This window comes from Corvus brachyrhynchos, unplaced genomic scaffold, assembly GCF_000691975.1.
Source record: "Corvus brachyrhynchos isolate BGI_N302 unplaced genomic scaffold, ASM69197v1 scaffold32, whole genome shotgun sequence".
Lineage (NCBI taxonomy): Eukaryota > Metazoa > Chordata > Aves > Passeriformes > Corvidae > Corvus > Corvus brachyrhynchos.
The window spans coordinates 10,304,592-10,326,979 of record NW_008237919.1 but is presented as its reverse complement, the minus strand read 5'-3'; the positions used below and the strand labels follow the sequence as shown (position 1 = coordinate 10,326,979).

The 22,388-nt window shown below is 38.3% G+C and overlaps 1 protein-coding gene across 9 annotated transcripts in view; it reads left to right on the top strand.

Moving 5' to 3' along the window:
* The window catches only part of GRIP1 (glutamate receptor interacting protein 1), a 222,927-nt gene that overhangs the window by 119,461 nt on the left and 81,078 nt on the right, over positions 1-22,388 (top strand). For 8 of the 9 annotated variants that reach the window (XM_017733202.1, XM_017733198.1, XM_017733199.1 and 5 more), the window contains 2 exons: positions 20,238-20,373; positions 21,326-21,471. In XM_017733202.1, the coding sequence (XP_017588691.1) occupies positions 20,238-20,373; positions 21,326-21,471 (282 nt within the window). Of the gene's footprint in view, positions 1-18,471; positions 18,509-20,237; positions 20,374-21,325; positions 21,472-22,388 lie in introns of those variants that run through there. The other variant, XM_017733200.1, reaches the window with a different exon arrangement.

Sequence of the window (22,388 nt, the reverse complement as noted above, 5' to 3'; positions counted from 1 at the left end):
TTAAAAGTGAGGCTTGAGGTAATGCTAGCATGACAAGCAGCTTGAAAAGTCAGAAATAAACAGATTTTCCCCTCTAAACATTTAAATTTAGATGGTCAATCAGAATATAACGAACCCTGATTGCTATCCTGTCCTTACAGAAGCCAAGGGAGCGAGTATATTGTGCCCCACTGAAGAAACTATCACTGCAGGACTAGTGTTCAGGCACATAAATGAAAACAATGTGTTTCAGAAGTCATGGGTAAGACCCTTCCCTCAGAATCACAGGTGCAGTTAAAAACAACTCTTATTTAAAATCAAGGTATTTGATAGCCAACCTCTTGAAACCCTAGGTTTAGATGGCCGTAGTTCCCACTGAGTTCCTGGACTGAGGTTTCCTGGATTTGCCAAGGGTCCAAGCAGTGCCCAGCCAAGGGCAAGTCTTAGGTCAGTAGCAATTGAGTCAAAGGTGTCATCCCTGGATCACTTATTCTTGCAGGAGCTTTAAAAAGGACATCAAATATTCCTGTGGCACTGATACAACATCAAGAGTTGATGGCACTGTTGAAGAGGCACTTTGAAGTCAAGGAGACCTTAGCATTTACTTCAAGATAAGCACGTTCCAGTGGTGTCCTGAATATGCACATGCTGAATAGCTCTTCCCATGCTTTCCAAACGAAAGTCAATCCCTCTTAGCTGTTTTAACAACATGGGTAAATCAGTCAACAGTAGTGCTGTGCAAACTGTTCATTTTATTCATCTATTTGTTTGTTTTCAATTCACTTACTGAAAACTGGGGGCATGGAGGGAAAAGAAATGACCTGACACAAGAATAAAAATTACTCCTTTGTGAAGTGAAAATAAGACACCACAAATTTAAAACCAATTAAAATATTTCCTAGAATCTGCACCAAAAGTTTCATTTTGTTTTTAGTCCATATTCTTTGAGTCTGAAAAGTTACTGTTACTAAAAAAAAAATAGTAAAAAACACCACAGTTTTTAAAGATTAAATGTTTCAGCTTCTCAGTGTTTGATTTTTGTTTTGTTTTTCAGGAAAAGTGAATTTGTGCTCAATGTAGTTGACACTAAAAATTTTTTGAAGTCCATACTTCTTCCTTCTTGTGTCTAGTAACCTAGACATGTGCACTATCTCAGACTTCTGGCTATCTAAAGTCTTGCTGCCTGATGTAGTCAAGGGCTCAGAAGAACTATAATGTGAGCTGTACATTCATAGGGACAGCTATTTGAATAATCTGTGAATTCAGAGATTTTCTTTAGCTAGGATGATTGCAGTTGTGAGCTGTCTCTTTCCTAAGTAAATTCTTGTTCAAGAAACTGGCACCAAATAACAAAGAGACATAGTGGGAATATTTCCTCAAACAGAGGAGTTTTCCTGTTCTCTGGGACAGAAGAATAACACAGCTGCCTGCCTTCTGCCCTGCTCAACACACCTAGCAGAAGGCCCTTGAAGTCTTGTCCTCATCAAGTTGCCCAGTCCACTGTTTTTTCGCCTCCTGTGTAGCCATTGTACTCCAGCTCTGCCTGCCTCTGGGACCTTCCCAAGTCTCATTCCAGCCGCCTTCTACTCCACGGTGATAACGGATCTGCTAAACAGGCAAATTGTCTGCATTTATGGTGAGAGTGCATGCCAACCTTTGGAGAGACAAGCAGCAAAGACTAAACCTAGATGTTATAAATCATTCTTTGGACATTTTCTCCACCAACAGGAGCCTCTTTCTCTCTCTAACCAATTTTTTTATTATTACTTATCATTTGCAAGTTTTGTACATGGCTGCAGGGATGTACTAACAGGTCAGTTGTTAAAATAGGTCACTGTACTTTAAAGGAAAATTGTCGAGACTTTGAAGTCTGCAATTAAAGCAACTAGATTTTTCAATTCCTTTGTACATGTGTAAATACTGCACTTTCTTTCCACATTACCTGATTCTTTGAAGCATGCTGTAATACAGGTTTTGTATTTCAGCACAGTGTTTGATCTCAAAAACAGGTGTAGCAATCAAACTGGAGGGAAAACAGAGTGAATGTACATCCCTGAGCACATCCTCTGCAGTGGCTCAAAATCTGGAATTGCTGTTAGTAGATGTTTTGCAGCCTTGTTTGGGGGGAGCTTGGTAACAGGATTTTAATGCCAAAATAAAATGTTAAACAAACATAATTTTAGGGTAGGCTGAATTTTGAACTGCTTAGCTAGAAGGGAGCACATGCAAATCAAAGAAGCTTAAAATGCCTTGAAAAGATAATATTTACAGAGCTGATACTAAAAAAGTAATTACTGTATGATGTAGTGTCTTCAGTAATTGCTTAGGACACAAAATATTCCTAAGAGAAGTTATGAAATACTAAATTATTGTAATAAAACCAATAATTAACATCCTGGAAATTTTCAGGGTCTGAAATATTTAAATACACAATGTAAATGTCATTAGAAAGGAGTAGGGCAGTCTTCATCCTATCCTTGGCTCTGAAATATTTAAATACACAATGTAAATGTCATTAGAAAGGAATAGGGCAGTCTTCATCCTATCCTTGGCTCTAAACACATAAAGGAGATGTTAACAAAAATACAGAGGTATGCCTTTTTTCCTTTCCCTGATCCACAGCCTGCTGTGCAGCAAATGTTCTTATTCTGTCTCAAGCTGCACCAAATCTGGCTTTCCTGAGGGGTTTGTCTAGTGCCCCCAACTGATGAACTCAAATGTAGGTCAGCTGGAAGCTGAGGAATTTTAAAGGCCCTTCTTCTTTCTTCACTATGATTCTTGGATTTTTGTAACATCTAGAAATGTCTGTTTAATCCTGAAAATAAAAATGTATTACTATCAGAAAGCAAGCAGAGGTTGTGAAGAAATAAGAAAATAATTGAGTTTATGTGTATGTATAGGTGTATATATATATAAAAATACAAAAGTTCCAGCATCCAGTCTAGATTAAAGGCAGAACGTGATCCAGTTATGATGCTGTTGAGTTGCCAATATAGAATTGTATTAGCTGAATTTAAGATCATGTGTGCTGTACCTCAATTTAAATGTGGTAAAGCTCTGCACAGCATAATAGTAGAATAGATGGAGTGCATTAATTTTCTGTTGCAAGATAATCTCAGAAGAAAGGGAGAAATCTAGAAAGTAATACAGAGAGATAAAAGGGTTTAAAAAAAAAAGTCCACATTGATTGAAAAAAAAATTAGACTTCTGAAGTGATCCTGGGATCTAAGTTCCATTAAATGACGCTGCTCAGGAGGGAAGATGGCTCACAGGTTATTCCTGTAGCTCAGCTCTTAACAGCTGAGCCAGGTTCCCAGTGACTGACAGATGTGACAGATGGATGATCCATCCCTGTGGGTACATGTTTACCTATGTGCAGACAGAGCTCCAGAGCCAGTTTTGTTTTCCTTGGTGATTAATATGGCATTGGCAAGACAGTGAACGTTCCAAAGCAGCTGTTCTCATGCCACAGTTCACTTGGTCCAGTTCCTTCAGGCTCCTCTGTGAGTAAAACAGCAGAAGATTTAAATGATCCCATTATTTTTTGACTGAGTGCTCCTGAGATCAGCAGTCCCCTTTGCCTCATTTGCTGTAGGGCAGCCACCTTCTCAAGCTATGTTGCCTGACTTGTGCAGTCCTCAGTCACTTTTTCCATCCTTATCAAAAGAAACCTGCCTTGCCTTTGACTTCAGCTTCCCTCAGATTTCAGAAGCACTCTGATGTCACAGATGCAGCACTGTGTTACCTCATCCTTCGTGCCCCACCAAAATGTGAAATAGTCCTCATTGGCTAACTTGTTTTGCAGAGTAAGAGCATGATTTGCTTGAGAAAATCTGTCAAAAATCATCCCTGACCTTTTTCATAGTTCTTATGCTGAGAAAAAAGAATTCATTGCAGAAGTAATACTTGAAAATAAAATGTATATCAGTAAAAGCTGGGTTAGTAATTTCAAGTAAGTGTCTACAAAAGCACTTTTTTCCCTCAATTTGCATTTGTCTCATAGACACTTACTTTTACTATATACTTTTTAAAATCAGCACAAAATGCCACTGAAGAGATTTTAAGCATTTAGAAATCCATTAGCAGTAACCTCTGCAGGCACAGTTATTATGGTAACGATCTTGGGTGATTTCTGAGCAGAAGCAGGCGTTTTGACCTGTGAAATGCAGATCGCAGGCTAGTAAGCTTTTGTGCACTTGAAGTGTTTATGGTATCTGCAAAGTCATTTGCTGATTTTCATGTTTGATGAGAGCCTACAGTTGCTGTATCATTTAGAGGCTTCCCTGTGTGTTTGTTTAACCTGCTGGAGGTTTATCAAATGGTCTGTGAAGCAGCTGCAGAGCTATATGTCTTTTCCTTCCCACTGACATTGGAAATTCCTGAATTTGGTCTCACATACTTAGTACAGAAGATTTCTTTCTTGTCCTTCCTCCTTTTCATCTAAGAACCTTTTTTGGAATGACTTCATATTCATGTTTCATACACAGATAAACTGAAAAGAAATTTGTAGAAATTTCTTGGGGCAAGAAATTTTCTTGTAGAAAATTAAAGGTCACAAGTTCTTACCTAGTTGAGATTGCTGATGATTTATTTATACATATTCTTTACAGGTCTGCTACATGCTGGTGTTTTTCAATACTGAAAAGGATTAGAATAGAGAACAGTCTCATTTGACTCCTTTTACCATGAAGGAGAAAATGTATTAAGGGCAATACTGTACATGAGGAACATGCACTTCAAATATCCAACTGATACAAGGTCTGAAAATTCAACTGGCTTGAAACAATTTTCCCTATTCACACAGCCAGTAGCAGGGTTTGTTGCTGATGGTACCAAACACCTTTATTCGCATGTATTTGGATTTAATTGCATATAGTTTTGCCAACCTTTAGCATTTCAAAGTAAAATGTATTGATTTATTGCAGCTGCATTTTCTTTCCAGAAAAATCAGTTTAGCTGTATGTAGTATAGGCTGATGTACCATATAGTATCTATAACGTCATTAAAAAGCCTGTCTCAGCAATTCAGCTGTTGTACACACACATTTTGGGGCAGGGACAGCAGTTCCGACCGAATTGTTCTGTGCTCAGCCAATGTGCTTGCAGTGTGTGCATGTGCATGAACTCCTCTGGCCATTTGTTAGCTTGAAGCACAAGTCCCTGGCACCTGCCTTCCTGTCACGGTGATACCACAGATTTTTTAATGGAGCTTGGAACCTGAAAATAGGCTGGGAAGCATCAGTGTATCTCCTGAGGTTGGGACTTCCATCTTCCAGGAGGATTGTTTTCCTGCACGATTCTGGCATGCTCTCTAAGCTCCACAAAGGGAGGATACCCTTGTGATGGTTTTGTTCATTTTAATCAAAGTGTTGGTGATGTCTGTTGAAAAATTTATTTTCCTTTAAGGGTTTTTGTTAGAAGAGGAAGCATGCTGTAGAGGACGTGTGAGGAGAGAGAAACTAGGAAGAAAAGAAAGATGGTCAGGGACTAGGTTTGAGAGAAGAGCATGGAGAGAGTCTCTGAAAGAGACACTGGACCAGCTGGGTGAGCTTGGAAAGAGGGAAGAAAACTGTATGCTCTTTAAAGGTCATGGAAAGAGGTGCCAAGCACAGGGAAATTTGTAACCCTGGGATTATGCAACTGATCAGAATCCCTTCCTGGCTGAACATAAAATTTACCAATCCCAATAATCACTGCTGTCTACAAGAAGTTGTAAAACTTGGTTTGTGAAACCGGACTGACTGTCCCTTGTGGAATACAGCAGCCCATTACAGCTACTAGAGGTTCTTCTGGGCAACTGAGAAGCTAAAATTTAATACTGACCTCTTGAAAAATGTCTGCATTTTCACAAGATAGCAGAGCTGGGCTTTCTTGGGGCAAAAAAAAGAGGGTATCTTCAGAAAAATGCTTAGTACATGAGAAGAAGATCCATGAGAAACACTCAGGTTCCCCAGTCTGCTCAGAAGTAAGGAAATGTATTAAAAAATTTTCAGGCAATATCTTTTTCTCTGAGTGGAAATCTATTTCAACATTCTTCTCTATACTGTTATCAGTCCTGTATTGGAGGAAAAATGTGTATTCAACAGAAAAAATTTCTCCATCATTCATTTGAGACAATCATGGATCCAGTATCTCTAGAGAGGAAGAGTAAGCAGTAAATCCACGTATACAGACCGAGTCAGTGGATTCAGAAGGGACTGAATAAATTAATTGCCAAGAGCTTCATATGTAAATGTTACAAAAACTGAGAAGCATTGTATGCTCCAGTGTGACACTACTGGTCGAGGGACTATGACAGGACCAGACTGGGCACAGTAGGCTGGCTTTCATTCTCTCCCTAAATGGGACCTCATTTTCTTGCTTTTACCAAGATGGAGCAAGTTTAGATGGAGTGTTGATCTGAACCCACAAGGGCATTGCTTTCTTTCAAAAGTCCTGTGTTGCACAATTCTGTAGACAGAAGCATATGACTAGCAAACAAAATCCAGGCTTATTCCTTTAAGGTCTGGGAAGTTTTGTCTGATCTGAGAAGTTGAAGATCATTTTTTTATCATTTGCCTGCCTGAGTCTTTTTGCACTTAATAATTTCTTACAGTTATAGATAATTAACTTGATGTTTTTAATGTTCCTAATGTATTTTCTAATACCTCTTTAAAGGAGTTAATGCATAATTTCCATCTGTTCGGGGGTTTTTTAATATCCCTTTCAGTTTCTTAAGTGATTACCATTTCAGGGCATGAAAATAGCAAGGAAATAATATACCATCTACAAAGATAACACCAAAATATGCTACCCCAGATCCAGATAGTAGTTTGCCTCTTCTTTTCAACTGTATTAGTGGTTCAAAGCTACTCATTCTCACTCTACACCTTGACTTATACATAAAAATCTTAATTTTTTTTGTTGTTGTTATAAAATTGTATGTCCATTTTGCCAATATGAAATGGCTCAAAGTATTTTGTATGGATGGAGAAAAGGTTGTTTCTTTGCTTGTTTGCTTTATAGCATTTTCATGCTTTCTATTCATTTCTTACAATCAAAAGAGGAAAAGAGATTCTGGTGCTCATGTGCCTTCCTCACCACATCTGTGGTACGTGGGGCAGACAGAGATATGATGGCATGCCTCGTAGTGGCAGTAGAGTAAAACAAGTGGTTTGGTTTGTGTAGGATCTGGTAGACCAGAAGTTTATCATAGCATCAGTGCAAACTAGCTTTTGTTTCCTTGCTATTTAAAAGTGCAGTGGTAGAACAAAGAGCTTGTCTGTTCAAGTTTCGATGTATTTATTGTGAATTTATGGGACCAAAAGAGGTATTTGTGACTGTCTAAACTAAACATACAACTTCCTGGAATTTATTTGTATCTCAACTTTTATTTGAATTATATTTTAGAAGGATATTCAATTTATGGTTGCCAGTGATACAAAACCCATCACAACCTTTTGTGGTTAGACTCTCTGCATTTATTTTTAGTTTGAGTATGCGCAGCTTTAACTTCACCTCAATTGTAAGGAAGAGTTGTTTTCCATCAAAATTCGCTTCATCCTTTTTAGTCGCTTCACTATGAAATTACCATTTAATCTTCCCTTTGTTAAAGTAATCAGCTTGTGCTTTGGGGGTCTTTGCTCCCAGGCATTTTTCTTTAACTGCTGTGAAAACTCTGCCATGACTTTTCTGCCCTCTTTTTTGTTACTAATAATCTTGGGGAATTGTGTCAAAAGAAGGAGATAAAGCATCTGAGTGACAGTTACTACTTCACTAGTACAAAGGTGTACTAAGTACTGCTGTGTTAAACTGTCTTCTTTATATATTCGTGGTTTGTATTAATTATTCTGGCCAGTGAGAGGTTTGATCACCTGGGAGGGCTCCCAAATAACTTTCTGGCAATTTTAATTTCATAATTAATTTACTGTGCATGTGTTGGGGATTTTATGTAGAGGTGCACACATCCATTCACATCTCTTACATTGGTAGAATAAGGTACTTTTTTAACTTCATAGGTGATACGCAGGCTAGGAGAATGCAGATATTTATCTTTTTTGATTTATTGTCCTTGTCCAAATTGCAGATGTCTGTCTTGTCTGTCTGTCTGTGTGGTTTGGAGAATCTACTAATGTTATGTGCTTAGACACATAAAGACTGCTCTTCAGTAAAGTCTCCCTTATTACCAACCTGAAAAGAGTACAAGAAAGCAAAACAAGGAGTATTTTAATGGGGGAAAATAGCAACAAGGCCAAAATCAGGAGATTTCATTGCTCTTATTCACAGAAAACATTGGTAGAAGGACACTGTGAATATCAATCCAAGCAGGAACAAATGCCAGTCTTTAATGCTAATTGATTTTATTGGTGAAGCAAAACGAGCCCAGCTTAGTAGTTAACTGTGAGACGCGGTTCTGCCAAGATCTTCTTCCCATATTAGATGACACTGTGACCCTGAATACTTGTTGGATAAATGATACAGAAAATGAGGATTGACCTTTGAGATACTAAAGACCCAATGTCATAGAAAAATGAGTCACGGGTTAGAGCTGAATTTTAGATATCACTGCCGAACAATGAGTGATCATAGCTGGTAACACAGTGTGACTATTGAACCCCAAAATATTGCTTCTGTAAAGGAAAGTGAGAAGTAAAAATTGATAGAGGTCATACAGGGAAATCATGCCATTATACCAAGTCTGCAACAAAACGGACCAAATCTATCAAGAATGAAAATGCTCCCGTACAATTAGTAATTTCTAAATAACTTGTATTTAACATATTCACATGGGAATAAAAGTGTGCTCTTTCAGAAAGATTTCAGATTTAGTTCTGGAATTGAAAATTTAACAAATATGTTTTAAAGTCATTACAAACTTGTAGCTACAAACCCAGATACCTAGTAAGGAACTTCTGCAGTTTTATGATAAGGACGGTACGTAACTGCTATGAGGCCACTAAAAGCCAAGAGCTTTTTCCTTAGCCACTAACAAAAGGTAGTGGTGCAACAGAGAGCATATAGTGGATGAGAACATCTATCCAATCATGGAGCTTGACGTGCTTAATCACACACCACAGAAAATAATAGGAAAGCTGTTTCGTCAGTCTAGCTTAAGTGCTAGCCAGTGAGGATGATAGCTGGATATGATTATAATGTATGGTAAGATATGCTTTTCATGGACTGAGTTAAGGGTATTGGGAAAATCAGAGTATTTTTGACAAGTTGTAAATACATTTTATAGTCCCAGTTTTCCCTATGTACAAAATTGGAGTAGACACTAGAACATTTTATATGCTGATCCGCTGCATATTTTAATATATCTACTACCCTACAAAAATATCAGTGACCAGTAGTCAAAACATGGGAATCAGATGATGTCAGGGCATCATCTTGTATTTTTCTAATTCATGTATACTTAAAATTAAGCATTATAAACTCAAATCTGTACCAAACAGTCTTACGAGATTGTAGCAGCTAACATTAGGCTTGTATCTCTATCTCCATCATAAGCTGTGGGTCTTCACTGAGGAAAATACGAATGTACAGACCTGTTACAGCCTTTGGTAAATCAAGAAGGGAAAGAAAAACTGGAGCAAAGACTCTTTTACTGACATTTGGTAAGACCACAGGGAGCAGAAGTTTGTTTTATTTCAAAAACACCACATATTTTATCTGGAGAAGAAAAAAGTTTCAGAATGCACTTGTTTGTGTAACTTAGAGAAGTTTTACAGCAACCTGGAACCATATGAAATATTAAAATACAGTTTTTCCATAACTTTTCCTCTAGTTCTGGTTAACAAATTTTACTGTAAAAGGTAGCAGAAGATCTCTGCTCTGAAGCCTCTGTATTGAGAAAGGCCTGGTAGGTTCCTTAACTGATTTTTGTAAACTTAAAATAATTCTAAATTTAAATACTTCCTTTTAAAATGCTGGCAGTATATCCTTTAACAGCAGAGGAGAAAAAAAGAGAGACAAACACATCTTGTGAATTGTTTGCATGGAGTCAGCAACCTGAAGAAGTGCTCACATGCTGCAGTTTCCTTCTGTTTAAGAACAGCCTTTATTAAGTGACAGCTCGTTTTCACAGACAGTCTTACTTTAAAATAAGTATTTTTTCAACAAGTGTGTTTTGAGTTGTGTTAGCAGTTTCTCCATTTGCATCTTTGTTGAGATTCTGTACATTGCACTGTGCTTGGAATGAAAGATGTCATCAAAGCCTCCAGGTAGTACTGTTTAGCTGAATCTTTATCTGTTTCATTCTATTGGAAGATTATAGCTATTTCTTCAACTCATATAAACATTTTCCTGTCTGTTTTAACCTCTTGGTCTCCGAAAGAGGAGAAGGACTTCACAACAGACCCAACAGACAAGATGTGTTTTTGAAGTAGAGGTGAACCAGAATATACAGTTAATATGTCTTAATGTTTTTGGAGAGGAGGGTAGGTGTAATCTTTGTTCCTTTTCACCGGAAGTTTCTGGAAGGATAAGAATAAATGTTGAAAGAAAAGCCAAAAACTTTACTGTGAAACTTACGTCATATTTTGGAGTTTGACAGAGCAAAGTCTTTTTTTCCTGTCACATATAATAATGAGGCTGCTCTGGGATAGTGTAAGCCTCTTATGTTGATATCACATTTAGATTTTTGCAAAGACCTACAAACACCTTCTTGAAGTGACCTGAAGATGTGAAATGTTCCTATTGTCTCATGGGCTAATATGTGCAATGTCACTACGTGCTAATATGATGCCATCTCAGTTTCTGTGCTAATTCAATGGGATATGGTGACAACTTAGATGAAAAAAGAAATCACATAGGCAGATTCTTGCAGCTAGGTATTTTGCTGTTTCGCTGCAGTGATTTGTTCAGCGAGCTTGACTGTCTAATAAGCTAGTTCATGCAAATGAAGGCATCTTTCTTCATTCCTCTTTGCCATTAGTTCATTATGCATACATTAAACTTCAGGGAATAAGTACAGAGATTGATTAGAGAGTTCCAGAGCACAGGTTAGCAGCCAGGAAATGCCTGAATTATTACTTTTCTTTTTTTCCCTTTCCCCCCCCCGCCATGTTGGCAACTCTTATTTTACAGGAATAGTAAATTCTCGTGAATTTTAAATGTTTATTGATAGCTAAAATCATCACTATGTCTGTGCTTTGGTAAATTTTAATATAAGCCAGTAGCTTATTTGCAGTTCTTTAACCGCTCTAACTGTATTTTTTCTTCATCTTGAATATTGAGTAAGTTAATGACCCTTTTGTGACAGGCACCTTTTTTTCTTTTACTATAGAAACCTAGTAAAATACCAGTGTATCCTATTTGTCAGGTTGCATATTCAATCACCCCTTAAGCCATCCTTGGAACTTCACTTTTATATCAGATTGAAGTATACAAAAAGAATGAGTCATTGACAGATCACTTTTTCAGCCATTTGTAGTGATGTATTCATTCAGCCTGTTTTTGGACTACCGTCTTCCAGAGGTCAGCATTTCTGGGTTGGGGTTTTCCACAAAGGTGAAGAGTAAGCAAACCATAAAGATATCAGTGGTCACTGAGCACAAAGGACAAAAGGTAAAATGTGTAGGAAGCATTCACTCCCGTTTTCCGTATTTCTCATTTTTCTCATCCGTGTCTCATCTTTTCAAGGATAGCCTAATCTTCTACACAGAGACTTCAATAAACCCTTTCGTCGTGCTGAGTCTCCCTCAGTACTACCAAGGCGAAAGATAGGGTGTGCGTATCATTCAGCTGTATCTGTTCTACGAACAAAGACATATATGACCCCTAAAAACTTAAATATCTGTTCCTTAATCCAAGCACTAGGAAAAGTTCTGCAGGCCCATTCCTCCCAATTTCAAATATTTGAAAATTCACTACCTGCTATTTGAATAGTTTATCTGAAAAGGAGTGACATCATTACTATATCCTTTTCTAATCCTTGCTGCTTCGGTTTTTTGCCATGACACTAGTGATTGGAGCTCCATGTCATAAAAAGGGAAAACCGCTGTCTTGTGTTAACTAAAGTGTTAAATTATATAGCAACTGTAGATCATGACAGGCAGTGCAAGGTATGGTAGGAAAAATAAATGACAGCTCAAATGGAGAAATGTGATTTACTGACACTATTGCTAAAATTTACCTGTAGCTGTAGGATGTTAAAACATTGTTGCAAAAGATGTCTTAAATATAAACCTAAGCAGTTCAGACAGTTCTTAATCTAAAAGGGAAAGAAGACTAAGAAGTGATTTGATCAGAGGTTACAGTTCTGTATCTGCAGGGACATCCTGAGTGTAATAGTGGTACTACGATGAGATCTTGGTCTTGAAGGCTTGTCTACTCCCAGTTCAGATAGACATTGCCTACACATGTAGCAGATTTTCCATAATGTGATGCTTTCAAAGCCTGGATATCTTTCTAAGAGGTGATCTGTAGGTGAAGATACTGCCATATCAAGTTTCTCTGCTTGTGTTGCTCAGGAGATGAGCAAGAGAATTGTTTTCAGTGGTTCCTTCCTGCCTTGAAATGTACAAATGCAATCAATCCTGTAATCAATCCTGCCTGATCCCTTTTGGTAACTGTAGAAAGCAGAGAAACTGCTACAGTCAGGCTGTGTTTTTGTAAGTAGTGACACATCAGTGCAAAGCAACACAAATTATCAAGAGTTCTCTTGGTGTTAATTTCCTGTTAAAAAGAAATTAAGAGGAAGTTGGAGGTGAATTAATCAGAATTATGGGAAAAAGTTTTATAAATCTAAATTAGTGTCAAAGTTCTGTGCTGTTCTGCACAGTACAATTTCTACTAGCAAAGGAGGAGGGTTAATGAAGCCTTTATCCCATTCAGACAGAAACGTAGAAAAGACTAATGTCATGGAGCTCAGTCCTCTCTTCATCAATGGTGTCAACAGAGACATGCAAAGGAGTTCAGGGTAGCACTTCCAATGCACAAGTCATTCTTGAGTTTAAGATTCTGTTGCTTATCGCATGATCAAAATTTTCAAAAGGAGGTACTTGTTTCATGTGGGAGGTAAAAATTTGAGATAACTAAGGGTATAACTTTCAGCTCCAAAGTACCTTCTACTACTTATACTCCACAGAAGCCAACAGTGATATGGTGTGGAAGCAAGGAAGTTCGAGCTCTGGAAAGCCCTGCCATGTCTGCTGAAGAGGTGAAGGTTGAGACCATCAAGTCATTCATCACTGTGCTTGTTTTTACCTTCCAATGTCTTTGCTTCAGAAAGCTCCACCTTGACAGTTTAGTGAGCTGCTCTGGACCCAACAGATGTTCAGGAATTTGACTGCCATCATAGATAGTGAGGAAGCAAAAAAATGCTTGAACGTTATTAAGGCAAGTGCCTCAAGGTGGAACTGGTCCTCATCTGAAGATAAGGAAGTTGATGGTTGCAAATTTTCAAGCATGCGGGTAGTGATCAATGCATAGTGTAGATGCGCTCTCAAAAAAAGCCATCGATTAAAACACTAGAACTTCTCAGCTAGCTTAAGGAATAAACGTGTTTTCACTGAGTACATCACTGAGCAAGTTTGTAGTTTGCAATGCTGCAAGGTGGCATGTCAGGGATAAAAGTATCTTTTTTGTAGGTAATAATACAAGAAAAGAAAAGGTTTTGTTGTTGTGATTTAACTAAATCTGGATATTCTTACAGTAATATATTAAAGTATTCAAATTTACTGAAGCCAAATGTTTTAATGGTTTATAATTTTTTAAATAATTTTTCCTCTAATTGAATTTCTCTGCTCAGGGATTATAAATAGAGAATGATTGTGTTTAGCCTGATATTTCCAGTCCTTGATGTAGAGCAAAAAACAGTACAGAAAAAGAATTCAGAAGTGTTCACTGACAAAAATTCGTAATAGCCTCAGCTCTTAGAAGAATCAGATGCCATCATCTGTATTGAGATAACTCAAGTTGATCTCTTTGCACAGTATCTGTCAATGTCGTGAATAATTTTAGGCTGATAGTACTTGGTATATTTGGGAGGATGTGGAGTATTAACATCTATTCTTGGTTTGTTTTCTGGCATTATTGTACAATTCAATACAAGAGAACAAAACAAAAAAACATGCTCAAAACCTCTTTCATTGTGGAATTTTTGCCAGCAGGACTGTCCAGAGGACCCAAAAGCCTGTTGTTCCCTCACCAGCACTTGTCTGGCTTGAAAAAGCATCTAGACATGTGGCCATCCATCTCCTGTTTTATATCTGTGCATATCTGCCACAGTTTGCCTGGAGAAACCTCTCTGCCTCTTACACTTTTCCCTCTAAGTTCAAAGCAGCCTTTGTCTGCATCCTCATGTGAAGCCATCCCTTGTAAGTTGACTTTACAGAGGTCATTCTTCTCTTTTCTGTGTGAGGCTGCTTTAATGTGAAAACTGATTTTACACCGTGCCACACTTTTTTTTAATTTTCTGCAAATGTTCTGTACTGCTCCTGTCTACAAGGAGTGGATTCAGACACAAGCAGGATGTTCTACCTTGAGCATGTGCCCTTGGTAGCACGGCCGTGCTGCTGCCAGTCCCAGAAGCACTAGGACTGCACTGTAGGCTGTGGAATGCAAATGTTAAGCCCTGGGAAGGTAATAATGGTTTACTCCAGTCATTGTTCACTCCTGAAATGTAATTACTGAAGTTACTGTAGTGTGCATTGATAACTGTGTCATATATCAGGTGTTTCTTCCAATACTCCTCTGCTAAGAAATTGGTGAGGTTCTTTAATTAAGAATTAAGAGCCTTTTTTTGCCTGCAACTGGCTTTCTGGTGGTTATTTGATTTCAGGCTTGGGATATTTATATTAAATTCTGGTACTTTTGTTAGAAACAGAATTTCAAATATGAGGCTTACATTTGTGGTTAAATTGAAGACCACCTTTGCTGAATGTCTCAACTGGGATTTAGGGAGTGTTGGCTGCCAAGGATTCTGTGAATATGAAAAATGTACCCAAAACCAAATAGCACAAGAGCTAAGCTCATTTTAGACAGGCAACCAATGAACCCAGGTGTGAACTTTGCTGCTGTGTTGTGCAGGCCTGGTGTTTTCAGTGAGTTAAGTGATCATGTCCTGGATATCACTGCTTGTGATGGATCATAAAATATCCTTATTTCCTTTTCTGTGTCATGCTAGGCAGACTTTTTCTAGTCTATAAGCACTGGTGAAAGGTATTTGGTTTTTAGGTAATATTTTTGCAATGGCAAAGTCATCTTGTAGATGCTCTTATAGCTGAAAAAAAAAAAAAAGAAAAAGGTAAAAAGGAGATCATCTAATGCCCTGTTCACAACCAGAACAGCTGTTGGTATAAACTGGATCTGTTTTAGACAGTTTTTTGCAAGCGTCTTAGCCTTACCTATCTCCTTTGCTTTCACTAAAAATGGCACAACATTTCACCGGTACATTTATATAGATTAACTTGGCTGCTGACCCAAGGCAGCCTGCATTGGCAGTGTTTTAAATTTACAGTCTTGTTGGTAACTGTGGTCTGTTGTGCCGTACAGATGTGCTCTGCTGCACCTCATACCAGTTTGTCTTCCACTGGGGGTTGCTGGGTTCTGAACTAGGACTGGTTTGGGGATTGTCTCTCCACAGGCTGGAGGGGAGGCCACAGAGCAGGCCATGACCAGCTTCATGTCTTCAGACTCTCTTCACTGATGTGCTTTTGTTTGCTTGTTTTTGATAGAAATTTAGATGTTTAAAAGTTAGTGACAGCCAGTCAGGAAAAGGGCAACAAGGAATGGACTGTTCATCATCTCTTGACATTCCTCTTGTTACACTAAGAGAAATACATGTACCCACAGGACTTGAAACATGTATCACAGGACTTGAAACACTGAGTAAATGTGATGTCTCCAGTATAACAAACTGCTGTCTTTTCCCTAAGAATTGACTTTATGTGATTTCTTACTAAGCCGTGAGATGCCAAGTGGGATGTAAAGCAAAGTGTTTTCTCTGCAGAATTTCTGCTGACATACAAGAGAAAATCCATTCAAGGACAGCATTCACTATATTTTCAGCAAACTTACCAATTACTTATTAATTATATGTGGTTTTGGTAGGAAAATGTCAATAACAGCAATTTTTTTTTTTTTTACTTTTAGGTCCAGTTCCATTTATGCCCTGTTCCAGCTGCACTTAACACATTCACTAGGTGGAGAATAGAAGCAAGCACTTGAACTGATTGTGTAGATTTTAGACATTTTTGGGGTTTTAAAATGAAATTTTCACATTTCAGTATCTGAATATGAAGGCAAATATTTCTGAGTTTTACTTTAATGTGTACACTAAGATATAAAATTGTAGTAATATAGAAAATAAATGATAAAACTTTTGACTGAGAGTTCTCTCAGTTTTCAAATATTTTTCTGTGAAAAAATCTTTTCTGTCATCTAGTATTCACTTTTCTTTTTGATGAAGTGAATATATTCCAGGTCCTTAAGTCTCATGAGAATTTATTTTCAATGCTATTTATTCATTGAAAGATATTATTTACATACACTAAAAAGTAGAAAATGACACAAAGTCTGCTCACATATAAAATACTATGTTGCTATTATTCTTGAAGAAAAATTAATCATGGTATTTCTTTGTCTTTACCTACCTGCAAGTTGTTCCATGTATTCATCTTCTCACAGTAAGATTTACCCAGTCTTTTGAGTATCTGCTTATTTTTGAAGCTTTCTTGTGCTACATTGAGTATCCCTGTAGTCTTCCAGGCTGCAGGGCAGATCATAGTGTTAATGCACCAGCTGACCCAGCTGCCAGTGAGGCACATGCAGTCATGATATTGCAGCAGCAAGCCTGAGAGAAGCATCCAGACCAGGAATTTAGAAAACAGCAGCACTGTAATGTTTTCTTTAGAATTCAGCTGCTGTGTATCCTCCTTACAGAACTGGAGATCTAGAGGAAGCTCTTTGGAGCAGAAACCTTTCTTTTTCATCTCATGTCTGTCTGTGTGTACAAGTGTGCATATTTGTGCTCCCCTTGCCGAGTATCTCCAAGATTCAGCGCAATTCCTGAACCTCATACCAGCAGTAGGTGGATGCCAAGAAAGTGTAGGGTGGCTGGTGCAGCATGGACAGGCATGTACCTGGGATTGTCCCTGCAACAGCAGGAAGCAATGGAAGTCCTGAGGCAGTGCCAAGACCCTCCGTAGGCTGAGGGAAGGCAAATCCCAGGGTGGATTCATAAAATGTATGGAAATAACTTCTGTGCTTTCCCTTCTGATGCTGGCTATGCTAATATTATTAGCAGTGTGGGAGTACATGTAGGAAAGAACAGACTCCAGAGACTTCTAACTAATTAGGAGTTTGCTGGTTGGCATAAGTAATGAATTATGAGTGAGGTGATACATGAAGTAGTTTGCTTTTTTAGCCTCAAATTGTAACATAGCATTCTCTTAACTAGGAAATAGAGACTGACCTTGCATTAGTTGGGGAATAGCACATACAGATGCGGTTGGATTGGAAATGAAGTCCCAGGGTTGTTCTGATATTGGGCATTTCAGTAATACTCCAGTGGGATTAGTCTGTAATAATAATGCCAAAGCAATACAGATGAGTAAGCATGTCATATATAGCATTATAAGAACAGTAATCATGTGCAATTTAAGAAAGCAAAGATGAAAAACAGAGTGATGGGGGTATCGAATGGGCCTGGTTCAGAGCACTTCTAGGGATAACAGTCTCTTATAAGCAAAACCAGCTTAGGTAGTTTAATTTCTTCCTGATACGATTATGTACAACAAAAGCTACAAAATCCTTCAGAGCAGCGAACCTAATGAAACTGTTGTGCATGCCTAGATGACCTTATCTGTCAGTGTGCAATGAGCACTTCACACCACCCCTCCCTTACAGTGCTGGTGCATCCCTCCCTCCTGCCTACCAAGGAAGAATGTCTAGAAGTCATTGTTTGGCAGAAGTAAACAGAAATTTGTCATACTAGATGGTGAGAAGGAACGAGCCTGGTCATCACTTTTCCATCCCAGTAGCTGAAGGGAATTGTATAATTGTTAGCCTGCTTAAAATACTGCTTGGATCACCTGTTCCACATGGCACTTCAGGCAGCAGAGTATTGCCCAGCATTGGATTGCAGAGTCATGTAACCTATGTAAAAGATCAAAACACGACAGTATTATGCTATGGCAAAAGATTAGGCATTGCATTGCAGTGCAATGCATTCTTTATGTCCTGTATATGCATTATGACAAAGTATTTGTTTAAAAAAATAAATCTTAGATAGTTCCTGAAAGCCAGATTGTACTACTGAGAATTAAAAAGGAAGGATTCAGTTTGGGAGGAGGGAAGAGAGGGTAATTTTCTTTGACTTCTGATGTCATGGTTGAGTAAACCCTGAATAAACATGTGTCACACACTGGCAGAGCACCTGAGGTTGCATCCTGGGTGCAAAAGTACAGTATTTTTAGTTGCAGTAAGTACCATGGCTAACTCTTGTATTCATTATGAATACTTACAGGTTTTTATAAAACTGAAAGCAGCATTTTGGTCCACAGCATCTCTACAGCTATGCACCATGTCTACATGTTCAGAAGCAGGTAATCACATCTGTTCTTTCTGAACTGTCAAAAAGGCCAGATGTGAGCAAACATTATGGAAGCTCAGCAGCTTCCAGATGGTACCAAATGGTGGTTTTGGTGTCAGCCAAGTTGGAGAATGCACCAGTTAGCTATGCTATTGTCTGCTTCTGACAACCTGTGCTGCTGAATGCATTGCAGAATTTTGTTGTAGTAGAAGCTTTATAAGCATAGAAGAATTCTTGTCCAGGCATATAAGTCATGCTATATAATGGTAAAAATGTGAATAACTGAAGTGAGGTTGTCATCAGCTAGAATAGATAGAAGAGCCCGTCAGCCACCTTGGAAAGAGCACAGGAGCAGAGGATGATGCCACCTCAGAAAAAGATTCCTATTAGAAGTACTACCAGCGATTGCAGGCCTGTGCACCAGGACTGGAGTCTCTTCTGAGTGATTTCCTCTGTCTGCCACCATTTCCTCAAATACAGAGGTAGTGGTGGTGGCTTGGCAATTCTTGGCAGTTCAGGGCAGCAGTTCTTCATCATAAGGTGAAATGTATTAAATCATCTCCTCAGTCATGTGGAATGACCTTGATAGAGTCTTGTTGCTTTTTATATAGTGCTACCTCTACACTTACTGGTGAACATTTGAATATATACAAGGACCTTGCTTGGTTTTTGGGTGGCTTTTCATCTTTACATCTCATGCTGCAACAGCAAACTTGCTAGTGCAGTGCAGACATACTGTTTGTTTGCAGTGCATATATGATGTTTGTATCTGATCAATTCACCTAAAAGCTGCACATTAGTACTGAAAAGGATGGTCCTGAGATGGATGATCCTTCCAGGATTTTAGTGGATATTTAGGATTTCATGTATCTTTCCAGAATACCTGGGCAGCTGGTGGTTTTACTAGATCTTCCCTGACTGGAAACAGTGGACATGTGGCTTTGTAGATTACCTTGTCCACCCATGTGCAATAAGGATATCTCTTTCTGAAAGTTTCAGGCTTTTTGTTGCTTGTGACCTGCCTTTGTTGAGGTCTGTGGCATTAACTTACCATTTTCCAAGAATGGCGAAACTGCAGAAGAGAGGGTGTTTTAGTATGTGAGGGAAATTTTATTAACACTTAATGACTATGAAAGCCCTTCACTTACTTTATACCTGTTCCACAGAGATTGCAGAGAGTTGCAGTGGAACTATATTTATGTAAGAATAAGGAATAAAACTGTTAAGATCTGATGTATCTCTGTCTGCATTCTTGTTATGTTCAATTGTTTCTATTAACACTGACTTCTGATAGTGGCCTCAAAGTGAGTCTGAACCTAAAATTATAGTTCTGTTCTATCATTGTGTGTTTTAGCCTTCTATTTAATCAGTTGAACTGCATTATAAAACACAGAGGTCAGAGGGAGAGAGCAGAAAATGAGAAAAGACAGCTTTTTTAAAATGTGAAACAAGTACCTTTAGTTATAAGTGTTCCCAGACTTCATATTTATGGGCTCTGTATAGTATACTAGCACATTGGTGTAGTTTTTAATAACCTTTTACAGAACATATGGCTCAAGATTTATCTATATGCAGAGCCTTGTGGACAGAACTTGTGAATTGCAACATAAAAAACCTCCAGATGTACATGTTATTTCTTATTAACACAAAGTGATTTTCTTGGGAAAAAGGTTATATACTAGAAAGGCAACATCTGTGTTACTACTTAAATTTTAATAATGTGAATAATTTTCTTTCAACAGAGGAATTCAAGGGCTCAACAATAGTTGAATTAATGAAAAAAGAAGGCACCACCCTAGGGCTCACAGTATCGGGTGGTATCGACAAGGATGGGAAACCAAGAGTATCTAACCTTCGTCAAGGAGGAATCGCTGCTAGGTAACCACATCTCAAGCTACAAAATGCATTATACGATGTGATTGTTTCAGAAATATGTGCTGCATCAGAAAGGTCACCTAAAAAATATGTGACTGATGCATCTATAATGGCAGCCTGTCACACTGGAGAACCTCAGAGGGAAATGGCAACAGCTGGTCCTTCTTTTTGCTCAAGGCTACTTTGATAAAAACTAGAAATACCAGTGAGATCTTTGAAAGTTGTCATAATCCTCATGAGATTTTTTCTAAATTTTGTATGTTTTATTTCTCTATTTTTTTATCTTTGAACAAAAACTTGAGTGAAGTAGCATAACATACTGAGGGGAAAAAAACCAAAATGGAAAAACAAATGAGAGTGCTGCCATAATTTAATTTTTTTTTAACTCTTCATTAGATAGCTCTGAGATTAAAAAGACTCTAAAGTCATAGGTACCTTGCTTACTACTATAGTGGAAAGAAAAAAAGCTGTTAATCATGAGTGAGACAAGTCAAAAGATGAGGGTTGAGATAAATCATCCCAAGTAACTGAGCAGAACTTAGGCTTTTGGGCTGCGGCCCATCTCCTGTTGATGTTATGTTAGCTGTGGATGCAACCAATGTCCAAAAAAAAAAAAAAATTGGTTTTGGACATTTCCCAAAGAGAGAGACAAGGATGGGGCCATGAAGAAGATGACTTCCCAGATCCTATGCCCAAACCAGTCAAATCATCCAACTCATTTATTGTGCAGCTGGTTTTGTACCTCAGAAATGAATAATGCAACAATGTTTTTTAATATTTAGCAAGCTAGAGTAGATTTAGATCTTAAAATGCCACTTTCTGTTAGAAATATGAACTCATTTTAATCTAGATTAATGGAAAAAATATTTCTTACAATCACTAAGCAGTAGTTTAAAGGATTTAGGTTGGTCCAGCAGATCTGTCTTTCACAAAAGGAATATATACTTTTCCTTAGGAGTGACCAGCTGGATGTAGGGGACTACATCAAATCTGTGAATGGAATCAACCTGACCAAATTTCGCCACGATGAGATCATCAGCCTGCTCAAGAATGTTGGTGAAAGGGTTGTGTTAGAAGTGGAGTATGAGCTGCCTCCAGTCTGTAAGTAATTTCAGAGCAAACTGAAAACCTATGCAGAATAGCAGACGTAGTCAGCAGTGAGATGGGCATGGTTGGTGATAGTCATTTTGGTAGTGGTTGTTTTTTAATTTTCTATTTTTAATTTTGTTTTTTCCTGTGGCTTATCACAGAGCATTGAAGCAGTGCAAAAGAACTGGCACTACAGAGGGATGCTCTCAGATGTTTTAGAAGCAGAATCCCACCAACAACAGAGCAGAGTTATCAATCTCCACTTTTTGTTGGTTTGTGGTTTTCTGCGGGTGAGGGTTGTTTTTTGTTTGATTGGTTTGGGTTGTTTGGTTGGGTTTTGTTTTGGGGATTTTTGTTTGCTTCTTTGCACTTTTGAATACTGGAAATTAGATTAAGTAGATTCCAGGGCAAGCAAATCTTTCTCTTTACCAAAAGATCTTCTGAGATGAGACCAGTGAGTATTTGCTAGTCCTGCCTCTGCTTTTTCCTTCTTTCTCTCCACTTGCAACACCATCCCTCTCTCCCAGGTGAACATCCTTTGGGACTTCTCCAGTCTTTTCTGACACGACTTTCAGGCAAAATTTCATTTCTAGAGCAAAAGACACAGTGGGGTAGGCCATGAGGATACATGAACTTGCAAGAATTGTGTGACCGAAACAAGGACTTCTCACTGAGCAGGATTTTCTTCAAAATACGAGTTTATGCTCACATCAAAGTTACAGAGTGCGACTGAATGTTTCCCTTGCCTCTCCTTTGCTCTGTCTGTGCTTGTGTCTGTAACAGTGTGTCTGTAGGAGAAGATCAGTGTGAATCAAGTCTATCAGGTATGAAGTGGAAGCCAGAGGAACAGTGAGTTGGAAACCTGGGACCTAAAGTGAAGGAGTGTCAGGTGTCTGACTGGCACCGAGGGGCTGCACCAGGCACACCCT